The sequence below is a fragment of the Manis pentadactyla genome, chromosome 1 (genome assembly GCF_030020395.1).
Source record: "Manis pentadactyla isolate mManPen7 chromosome 1, mManPen7.hap1, whole genome shotgun sequence".
Classification (NCBI taxonomy): Eukaryota; Metazoa; Chordata; class Mammalia; order Pholidota; family Manidae; genus Manis; species Manis pentadactyla.
Window position 1 is genome coordinate 203,378,245 of NC_080019.1, and position 11,847 is coordinate 203,390,091.

At 43.4% G+C, this 11,847-nt stretch overlaps 1 protein-coding gene across 10 annotated transcripts in view; it reads left to right on the forward strand.

The window, feature by feature from the left end:
* The window catches only part of TMCC1 (transmembrane and coiled-coil domain family 1), a 343,299-nt gene that overhangs the window by 328,073 nt on the left and 3,379 nt on the right, over window positions 1-11,847 (forward strand). For 8 of the 10 annotated variants that reach the window (XM_036911433.2, XM_036911436.2, XM_057506348.1 and 5 more), the window contains 2 exons: window positions 3,631-3,766; window positions 6,035-10,019. In XM_036911433.2, the coding sequence (XP_036767328.2) occupies window positions 3,631-3,766; window positions 6,035-6,349 (451 nt within the window). In that variant the 3' untranslated portion in view covers window positions 6,350-10,019. Of the gene's footprint in view, window positions 1-3,630; window positions 3,767-6,034; window positions 10,020-11,388; window positions 11,619-11,847 lie in introns of those variants that run through there. The other 2 variants (XM_057506354.1, XM_036911435.2) reach the window with 2 other exon arrangements.

The following is an 11,847-nucleotide window of genomic DNA, read 5'->3' on the forward strand; positions in this document are numbered from 1 at the left end:
CTTATAAAAGGCAGACCAGGAGTCAAACTCATGTGTTCCAGGCTATGACACCTATACTCATTTTTCCCTGGTGTTTATTATAAAAATTCCAAACAAAATTGTACAGTAAGCACTCATATATACCCATCTCTCAGACCACATTTTGCTGTATTGTTATCTTTCCATCTATCCATCCCTCATCTGTCCTATCTTTTGATGCATTTCAAAGTAAATTGCAGATGTCCATAGTCTTTAATAGCTTTCTTGAGGTGTAATTCATGTACCATACAATCCGCCCGCTTATACAAATCATTGGTTTTTAGCATATTTTAGTGTAGATAACATGCAGTCATCACCATAATCAATTTTAGGACGTCTACATCACCTCACAGTCTGCCTGTTCTCTCCCCACATACCCCAGGCCCTAGCACCCATTTGTCTTTCTGTCTTGATGTATTTTCCTATTCTGAGCATTACATATATGTGGAATCATGCAATTTGTAGTTCTTTCTGAACTGGCATCTTTCACTCAGCAGAATGTTGGTGAGTCTCATCCATATTGTAGTATGTGTCAGTATTTCATTCCTTTTTATTTCCACATAACATTCCATCATCTGGTCACACCACATTTTGTTTATCCCTCATCAGTTGATGACCATTGTGAATAATGCTGCTGAGAATATTTGTTACACTTTTTTGTGTGGAAGTAAGTTTTCATTTCTTTTCAGTATATATACCTGGAGTGGAATTTCTGGGTCATATGGTAATTCTGTGTTTAGCTTTTTAAGGAACTGCCCAACTCTTTTCCAAAGCAGTTGTACCATTTTATATTCCCAGTAGCAATACATGAGGGTTCACATTTCTCCATATCCTTGTTGTTATTGTTGATTCTAGGTTCATAGTGTTTTTATTATACTCCTCTTCCCATCAGCTCCACCTTGACATCAAGCTCCAAACCATCATGTCAGTGTGGTACTGTCCAGCCCTTTTTGTGGCTGTGTAATTTGGATCAGCCACAGACCTTCCTCAGATTTCTTACTTACAAGAGAGTGACTGATCTGGGCTTCTGGCATAGTTTCAAAGCAGCATCATGGTGTAGAGGGTAAGAACTTGGGTTTAAAAGTCAAACAAAACTAGATTTAAACCCTTGCTCCCCTTAATTTCTGTGTGCCCTTAGGCAAGTCACTACCTCTCTGAGCTTCAGTTTCCTTATATATAAAGAGAAAATAATTTTTGCTGTCTTCTTGAGGTTGTAGAAATGAACTTGCACAGTAGGCCTTAAATAAATGGTAGCAGTAGGTGCTATTACTTTTTAATTTGTTCTGATGGTATGTGTGAACCATGTTCCTGAAAGGCCTGAAAGACTATACAGTTTGTGGGCCACGAATTGGGGCCGTCATTTAGAACACATGCCAAAGATGTCACATGCATTCACTAGCATACAGGCTGGTCACCACTGCCACCATGCTCCCCTCCCTGCCACTGAGCATCAGTCCTTAGGGTAGAGGGTTATTTAGGACCTGCCCTTCCCTTAAATCCCAAGGGACTGATACTGTGGAACACCCCTTCTTAAGTCTCCAGCCCATCTCTGGTGAGGACACTGATGACATCATCAAGCACTAAACACAGAACAACTAATACAGGATGATGATGAAAAGACAATATTCTTACATTCTTACAGCATTTGGTAAACTCAGAATCTGGTGATAAGTCACTTCTGGAAGTGGTGCCTGTTCTGAGCATGTGTCCTGGGTAGCAGATAAAGTGAAAAGGCAGTGTCACAGAGCCCATCAGCCCTGGTTAGGGAAAACAGCTGAAACCGCTGTCTGACCAGCCTGTTCAGTTACTTTAGGAACAGAGCTTCAGCGTGAAAGCAAGCAGTACAGGTGACTAGCATAGGATAAAGAAGAACTCCACAGGGTCATAGTGGGAAGGGTCAGGCTCTGCTTTCCTTTGAAAATAATTGTTTCCTAAAGAAAGAATGGAGTTGAGGAGTTGAGAGTATAATTATTATATAATTATTGGAAGGGAGAGTGTTGGTGATGCTGCGACATAAACGTTATACCTTAAACGGAGAACTTCTATGTATTCCTTGCAACTTTGTGTCCTGCAGATGTAGTAAAAAACAAGGAAAGGAGAAGGTAGGTTTAAATGTTTGAGTTTGTCCTGGCATTTTTATTTTGTTAAAACAAAAGTCCTCTGAGCCTGCTGCGCGCTTGTGAGGCATGTGCTGGCCTGAGCAGACTGGTGGTGGTAGCTTCCCCTCTTGGAATGGGCCATCTGCCTGACAGAAGGGTGTCCATCCTAGTCACCATAAGCTAAAGATGTGTTTATTCTTCCCTTTTCAGTCTTTCTTAATGTGTCGTCTTCAGCCTTTTTCCTTCCCACTTAACTCTGGTTCCTAGGAGTCCACACACAACCGCCCCAGCCTGTCCTTTTCACCTCTGCCTGATAACCCGCTTTGCTAATATGCTGTGTTCATCATGTCACTGTCCCCACATCAGCAGGCCACTTTGAGTACTGTCTGCTCTAGAATTCCACCTCCCTGCCTACCTTTTCAGACCGGATTTCCCTTTTTTTCTCCAACATAGATCCACTATTCCAGTTATCCTATACTTTTCTACCTGCTGCCCTTTGTCCTTGTTCTTTTCCCACCTGGAATCTGCTGTCATACTTTAAACCTGTTTCAGTCCTAGTTGTCCTTAGGTGACCTGCCCAGCTCCCATCTTTACATAGAGTAAGTCCTCTCACATGTAGTCCTATATGATAGAGATTCAAGATGGATGAAATGATCCCTGCTCCCAAGAAACCTGCCCCCGCTGCTTCCCATCTTGAGACCTTTGCACTTGCTGTCCTTCTGCTTTAAGACACTGTCCCCCACATCTTCCCAAGGATCCCTTCATATCACCATTCAAGCTTCAACTCTAATTGTTGAAGAGCATTGGACAGGGAAGAGCCCTTCCGTGACCATTCCAACTTAACCGACCACCAGGCACCCTCTTGATTTTGGTTTTGCTCATCCTTCCCCGCAGTTGTCTTGGTTTTTCTGTACCCCTGCCCTTTAGAATGTAAACTCCTGAGGTCAGGTGCTCTTGTCTGCTTACCCCAGTACTGTGTAACACACCTAGCACACAGCAGGCTATCAGTAAATATTTGTGGACTGAGATGTCCCAGACACTGTGCTTGGCTTGGGGGGTGATGGGCTGGGAATCATAAAAGTCCAGGTGAAGCACCTGTCCAGTGTGAGAATGAGCCACCAGTGACTGCTAGAAGGTCAGTTTCCAGTTCTGTTGATCTTCTGATGTTGTACTGTAGTTTTTGCCTCTCCTGTATGCTGCTCAGAGCAGAATGAGAACTATGTCATGTATTATGGGTATTCTCAAAGCTAACTAGGGCTGCTGGCAGAGTTGCAAATACTGTGTGTTGAGAAGACTGTGGAAAAACCACATTGCTGCAGTATGGCCTTGAGAAAAGCTGTACGTTCCAGGGACTTAGAGCTGTACCCACCCTTGCTCTGTTACTCCAGGCCAATGACTTAATTTCTTTGTGCTCTTATTTTCTTTCTTTGCAGAATGTGTTTTGGGGACTAGATATGAGTAATACCAGGAGAAGTATAGCATACATAAAACTGTAACTTTTCCCCCTTCTTAGATGTGAGCGATTAGAAGAACAGCTAAATGACCTAACAGAGCTTCACCAGAATGAAATCTTGAACTTGAAGCAGGAACTGGCCAGCATGGAAGAGAAAATTGCATATCAGTCCTATGAACGGGCCCGGGACATCCAGGTTAGCACAAAGGATCGGGTGTAACTGACAAAATAGAATGGTGGTTGTCCGGGGCTGTGGGGGGGCGGTGGCAGGGGAGGGGGTGGGGGGCAGACAGGGATTATTGTTTAATGGGTATAAAGGTTCAGTTTCACAAGATGAAAGAGCTATAGAGAGGGATAGTCGTGTGGTTGCCCAATTTAATGCATTTAATACCACTGAACTGTACACTTAAAAATGGTTAAGATGGTGAATTTTATGTAATATGTATTTTACCACAATAAAAAGGAAAAAGGAATGAAGCTCTAAAACATACAACATGGATGAATCTAGACTACATATGCTCAGTGACATAGCCAGCCACAAAAGCCACATGCTGTATGATTTTTTTTTTACGTGAAATGTCCAGAATAGGCAAGTCTACTGAGACCAAAAGGAGATGAGTGGTTGCAGGGGCTGGAGGGAGGGGAACTGGGGAATGCTGGCTAAAGGGTGGGGGGTTTCTTTTTAGGGTGATGAAAATGTTCTGGAATTTGATAGTAGTGATGGTTGCACAACATTGTGAATTTACCAAATACTACTGGGATTGTACGCTTTAAAATGGTTAAAATAGTACATTTTGTTATGTATATTTTACCACAATATAAAAAAGTGTAGGGGAAAAAATGGGGCAGGGAAAGTATCAAAAGAAGATTATACTAATGTAACACACCTGCTCTTCAAACAAGGTGCATTTCTCCAGAGTCCACACCCTTGGGTGATATGCTTGCCTGGGTTCTTGGGACCTGTTCCTCGGGATCACAACGGTCTCAGTATGTGGATCACCACATGCATTATATCTGTGGATCACTGCTCCAAGAGGTCCCTGACAAGTCTCACGTCCATCTTGTCTGTCCTCTCTTTCTGTGGCAAAGGCGGCTTTGTCCGAGCTGCCAAACCCAGACCTTTTACAGGCACGTTACCAGGCAGTTTGCAAGAATAACACACGAGGCAGTAGTGCTTAAGGCTAAAAGCCCTCTGGTTTATTCTGTTGGAAAGTCAAATATTTAACTTCTTCTCATCACATTTGGGATGTACTCGTAAGGAAGCAGTTGGTAGTTGCATGTGAAAGCTCCTTGAAATAAGCTAGACTAAGAGAGAGGAGGTCGTCTGGGAAGCTTGTATTACAGCAGCCTAAAGGAATCACAGGGAGGTCTTGATCATTTGCCCAGTGACCATCTATGCCTGGCCCCAGAATTCTGCTTATGTTTTAGTGTTTTCCCCAAGATTATTCTGGGTGGGAAGAATCTGTTGTCTGCCCATTCTGTAGCTAACTTCAGTTTGAAGGTGCCTGGCCTTACCTCAAATCCCAGGAAACCAGGACCCACTGATCCAAGACTAGAAAAACCCAGGGCTCCCACCACTGCCCAACTTTGGAGGGTGCCTGATCACAGCTAAGGAAATAGGTTCTCTCCTCTGAATTATGTAGTAAATTTCATATAAACTCATAGGTGAAGTTCATGACCTTGAGGAGAGCATCCCTCACTTGTAATGTTTGCTCTAGTGTTTGGGCATAGTGTCCTTTTCACAGAGATCAACCTAAAAATGGGAGTGTGCTCTTCCTAAGAAGACCGATCAGAGAGCCCTTTCCACTGATATCAGTGATTCACTTGACTTGGAAAACACCTGGTAGTACATACAAGGAAGTCCAGAGGATGTTCACCTTATCATTGTTGTAGTGGAAAAGTTGGGAATAACATATATCTGTCCAGTAGGGAACTGACTGAATAAACAGTGACATATCTGTGCCATAAAATGCGATAAAGGTTGAGGTGGATTTTATGCTCTGACATGGAGAGGGTCACCAAGATGCACCTTTAGGAGAACAGAGCGGGTGATGGACCTGTTCCTGTAGTAGGATACTACTTAAGCTAGAAAATAAAGTAATTCCACATGTACCTCTGCACCTGTACACGCAGGTGGGAGGATGGGACACCAAACTGACAGGGCTACTTCAAGGGCAGGGACTGGAGCTGAGGACAACACTGAGAGACTACATATCCTATTTGAAAATTTTTAGGTTTAACAAGTATGTGTCCTGTGCAATTAATATGATTTAAATTAATAATTAAAAATGAAAAAAAGGAAGTCAGAATTGAGGTCAGTTATTCAAGAGCAAACCTAAGTGTGGCCAGGGAGGCGCAGGCAAGCGTGGCAGTGCGTTCCCTGCGCGGCCTCCCACTCAAGGCTCTGCACGTCAGTGGCCGCAGTGGGCAGCAGAAGGCTGACCTGTCCCGTTCTGGCCCGCAGGAGGCGCTAGAGGCCTGCCAGACGCGCATCTCCAAGATGGAGCTGCAGCAGCAGCAGCAGCAGGTGGTACAGCTAGAGGGCCTCGAGAGCGCCACTGCGCGGAACCTGCTAGGCAAGCTCATCAACGTCCTGCTGGCGGTCATGGCTGTCCTGCTGGTCTTCGTCTCCACAGTGGCCAACTGCGTGCTGCCTCTCATGAAGACTCGCAACAGGACGTTCAGCACTTTATTCCTGGTGGTTCTCCTTGCCTTTCTCTGGAAGCACTGGGACGCCCTCTTCAGCTACGCGGAGCGGTTCTTCACGTGTCCCCGGTGACGCCGGCGCCGCCAGGCGGCCCCACCCCGGCGAGTGCATGCGGCCAAGTGGGCGGCCGCTTACCTCCTCCGAAGTTTTCTACGACAAGAGTTGAGTGAATCTGTTTACATTTAGAATAATGTTTTTTTCTTCAAGAGACGCAACTGCAATAGTATTTTTTAGATTTTATCCAAGAAGTTTTTTGGGCAAAAATCTTGGATCATTTTTATGTAGCATGATTTTCCTTGGGATGCAAATCTTAAAACAGCCCTTTACTATGAATCAACAATCCGGAGCACATTGAAGGGCATTCTAAACTGTGGCTTGAAGGACTGCACTAAAACCCCTAAAAAGATGCGAAAACCTGACTCGGGGAACTGGTCAACCTGACACCCTGCCTTGTCTGGGCACCACCTCTCCCCTCCCAGACTAACTATACTGTGAAATCCTACCATTCCGTGTCTGAATTTTTGGATTCAGGGTGGATTGTCCTTGTCTGTGGACGAACACATGGCTCTCCCTGGCTTTACCACCTATGTTGGCCACTCATGCTAACCCTGGAACTATGATCACTTTTGAACCTGGTGCCAGGATACAAAAGTGAGAGCATCTTGGCCCACAGGATCACTGCACAGTCCTACTACAGTATTTTGAAGTAGCCCTCTAAATACTTAATTTTAAGCAAAATCCCTTGGCCGCACTTTTAAGGTTTTTTAAAAATATGTGTATAGTCACCAACATAAAAAACAAAACACCCGAACAGCATACTTGAAGAATGTAATACTCAAACTCTCAGTGCTTCCTCATGGTTTCCAGTAGGATTTTTTATTATTGTTATTATTATTATTGGGTTTTTTTGGAAAGGGTTGGGAGGGTCTTTTATTTTTCCTTTGAAATAAAGAAGTGATGTTTTTAAATGAAGAAATGTGTGGCTATGTAAGTGTGCTGCTCCCTCTTGTCTTGGAACAGTTTGAGTAAATGAAGACTTTGCTATAAATGCCCCCCTCTGATGCCGTTGTTTTAAAATGCAGCCTAGAACTCCCTCCTCTGGCCGCTGCTGCTGCTTTTTGGTGTCCTGCCACCCCCACACCACCACTTGGTTTGGTTGGAGAGGAATAGGGTATGCAGGGAGAGGGGGAGACTGTCTCCACAAACCAGCGTGATAGGAGAGAGACTTGTTTGCCCCAAGAAAATGTTCACCCAGTGACTTTGGTGGGGTTGTCTTTAGGAAAAATTGAGACTGTATTATGAGAGTCATAAATAATTCCTTGTGCTTCTTTCCCTAATTTATTTTTTTTAACACCCCCTAATTATTGAAACCAAAGTGAAGTGGAATCTTCTGGCTGCATTTTGGCCCCAGCATCCTTAATTTCAAAGCTTTATTCTGTCTGCCTGAGAGAATCAACTGAAGCTGATTCTCCCTAAAGAAAGAAAAGAATAATGTCAGGTTAGAAGGACCCCAAGTTTGGGTTGTAAAATGTTGTCAGCTTTCTGTTCAGCAAGACTGACTCATTAACGTAACTGGACTCAGTGGACTTTTACAGGCAGTTTAGAAAAGAGGACCGAGCCTTCCTCCCCATCCTATAACTGAAATGGAACTGGGCTTTGAGAGCATCCCGAGGAAGCTTAGCTAATCTTCCCATATTCATAGTGTTGGATCGCAAATGCTGTTTGCACTGAGCCTCAGGTTGGTACAACTAAGTGATGAGCTGGGGGCCACAAAATATGCCCTCAGAAGAGTAGCAAAGCATGCTTTGCCCATTTCCCCCATGCCAGAAAATTCTTCTGGAACTAGATGAGCATTGCCTTCTCTGCCTGAGAGGATGGTTTACATGACAACAACAGCCTCCTGTGGTTTTGGCAGACTGGCCTTCTCCAAGTCAGCATGTTTCCATAATCATTTTGATATTTTAACTCAGGTACCCAATCTTCACTCCATCCCCAGGTGACTGTAAACCTGTTAGCTCTGCTGACCTCTCAAAATTCGTGCCCGGAACAGGGACCATAGGGGTGGTTTTTCTATTAAGAAGTAATTGGAACCAATTCATGTTCAGATCAAAAACAAATTCTTCCCATGCCTATGTGTTTAAGATGTTAACTTTGCTTAAAAATACAGTAATGACTTTAGACAGGAGTACCAAAGGACACCATGATTTTGTCAGACTTACAGTCCTAACATTCTACTTTAGTGTTAATTGCTCAGAGTAGGGAAAAGAGCTCCCACAAAGTTTTGAAAAGATGCTCTAGCCACAGTCCTCCAGTATTTCAATGAACCTTTGAATCCCCTAAACTGTATAGAGCTACTAAGTTTTGTGGGCTCCAGAAATAACTATGAAAGGTAGATTAAAATTGTTCCTGTTTGCTTTGGGACAGTTTCTATCGAAGGTTTTCAGCTCTGGAGAGCCCCTGAGCTCCCAGCCAAACAGGCCTGTGCTAATGTTCCATCCTCCTCTCTCAGACTGTCTTAGGAAGGACCTTCAGGCTAGGTCAGGCACAGTAATGGCTAGAAAGCTCTCTTGTCCCTTGATGATTCACCAGGCCCAACAGTTGCCTGCATTTGATGCTATTTGTATGTGTGCATCTGTTTTCCTTACCTCCCCCACGCTCTGCTGCCCATATGTGCTGCCTTTGAGTTTCTTGGCATTGTGGCTGTTCTTGGATTCTCTTATGTATTCTTAAGCTCTTAAGCTCTTCTCTAACCTCACTCTAATGATTTAACACTTGTTCTGCTCTGTGAAACTTCCCCTTGCATTAATGCTCCACCTCTTTAACACACTCTGGGCATTCGTTCCCTTTGGAAAATGAAGCATTGCTGGATGACTTATTAGTGCTGGTGCGGGAGGCTGGCTGGGGCAGCCTGTGTGACTCTGTGCTAGTTCTAAAATGACTAACATTTTACCTTTTTTATGATAACTGAAGGGCACTTCTGTCTGCTCCAATTCTGATCCCATCATATACACTCGCTGCATCCTAGCAAGGAAGGCTTTCTGCCCTACAGGCTCCTTAAGAAGCAAAAGTAGGTTAAGTTTTACACTTCACTGACTGGGCTCCTCTCTCTTCTCTGTACCTCTTCTACCCACTCTACCCAATGGAGGTAAAAATCTGATACCAAGAAAAAACACTGGGGTCAAGCCTTCCTTGCTAGACATGTCCTAAAAAGGGGCATATTTTTATGTGGTCTTCACTGAATTTGGTTTTGTTCCTGATTTCAAAATCCTCTGAGGTACAGTCCGATGAAGTGCTGAATTCTGAGTGAGTTCCAGTGAGGAGCTGCCTTTCAGCTTTGGAAAAAAGTGCATCCAAAACAAAACCAAATGTCCTAATCAACAGATTGACACAGGAAAAATTATAGTTCTCACCCCCAAATGAAACTGGAGATTTTGAATGTGGTTCTAAGAGTTAACATTTCTGTCTGTGTGTTGTGTATGCTGGGTGATGCCCTCCATAGGATTGACTACTAGACTGTGTGTTTTATCAAAGTGTGTAAGAATAAAAACTCACTTGCACGAATTGAAAAGTACAGAAATGACACTTGTGAACGTGTGAACGTTAACACTGTAGTTGATAGATCTTAAGCTGCTAATTGTTGAGAGAGAATTAAATTTATGTTTTGTCTAGTTGCTGTATATTCTCAGCAGCACTTTTACTGTACATATAAATTGAAATAAAGCCGTCAGCTATTAACGAGGTGGTTGGACTTGGGTTTATTTTGCTCTTCATTTTTGCATATTAAGTTTCCAGGAACAAGTTTGTCAGTCTCAAAACTTTCCACTGCTTTGTGCATTAGAAACCGTGTTTGCATGCATGCATGTATTAGCTAGCCATTGTCTTAAAACCATAACAGATGGCCGGGTGGCTGTCCCTGTCTCCCTGGGTTTTATATACATTATTTCAGACTGTCCACTTTGCCAATCTGGAAGTTGAGATATTGGGGCACACTACTGGCTTAATAGCTCCTTGTGTCCTACCCAGTCTATAAAATTAAGGGATGCCTCTTGGGAAAGCTTTTAAAATTGCTGTGAGAATGCCCTTCTTGAAATGTGGACCAGGCTGCCATGTATAGATGTGTGGGTTGTACATTGTCCAACTCCAAGGTGCTCCATAAGTAGGTGGCCCAGTAACTGGGACATCCTAGTGTTGTATAACATATCATGGGTGATACATAATTTCAAAGCCTACTTTATTTTCATACACTAGAAACTTTGGCAAGTGGAGAGTTGTTGACAAAATCTGAGATGCCAGGAAGGGGAGGCAAGGAACGGTATAGCCAACTAGAACAATGTATGCCTCACCTAAGGGATTCAAATGTATGATTTTTAATGGGCTAAACTACACACCTAGGTAATAAAGAGTAGCCAACATTTACCAACATTTACCACGTACTTACTGAATGCCAGGCATAATGCTCATACTTGGCATGCGGGTCCCACTTAATTCTCCTCATTATCTAGGTAAGGAAACTAAGGCTTGGTTGATGGCTTGCCTGCAATTATACTTTCAGGAAATGGTAAATGAATGTGATAGAAATAGGTCTGTGCAACATATGTAGCAAAAGATGGGTGTTCATAGTGTGTGAGTTTAGGAGTTAATAGAAACCAAGAAGAAAACAGCCAACTCATTAGAAAAGTAGGCAAAGGTTATGAAGAAATAGTTCACAGGAAAAGAAACGAATGGCCAAGATGCATTCCAAAGAAAATGTCCAGCCTCATGTGTAATCGGTGTGTTAAATGAAGAGAATTTAAAAACCAAAGGTGAAATAGAATATTGTCTCCTACTTATGCTGAAAATGTTCTCATTGGTATAAAATATGTGTGTAAATGTGTAGAAACAAAACTGCATGTTAAACTGTCCCGAGTAGTTACTTCTGGGAAAGGCAGTGGGCAGACTTCCATGCTTGTTGACTCCTGTAAAATAACCTCTGAAAATGAATGTGTTGGTGGTTTTCTTTTTTTAATTAAAAGTATCAAAACTTAAAAAAAATAACAGGTCCATTGAGGAGAAGTGAGAAGGGTTGATAGTGTTTCTAATGTCAGGTTCTAACAGACCATCTTTTTCTTTAGGATTGTCTTAGAAGGGGCTGTGGACCAAGGTTGGACCACCTACTGGGCTTTCTTCCAGCCCTGGATTTCTGGGCTTGGTGGTCAAATGGCTATCCTATGGTCAGGGGGACACATGGAGAAGTGACTGCAGCCGCTGGGACAGTCCTTCACTTCAGCCCTACTCATCCAGCAGCGTTTGAGAGCCACTCTGCGTAGAAGACAAGGCTGTGGAGATAGGTGCTCAGTCAAGGAAAAAGGATCTTAGTAGAACAAAATGAATGTTGTAAAAGAGCCAGAAGCCATGTGAGGGAGTGAAGAGAAGGAAGCAGTTTTGACAGGGCAATTGGGAAAGGCTCCGTGAGGAGGCAGTGGTATCCGGGCCGAGAGGTGATGGGTTTGGGATGAGGAGATGAGTGAGAAGGATATTCCAACTTGAAGAAACGCTATTGGCAGAAGCACAGAGGTGAAATGTCCGAGGTG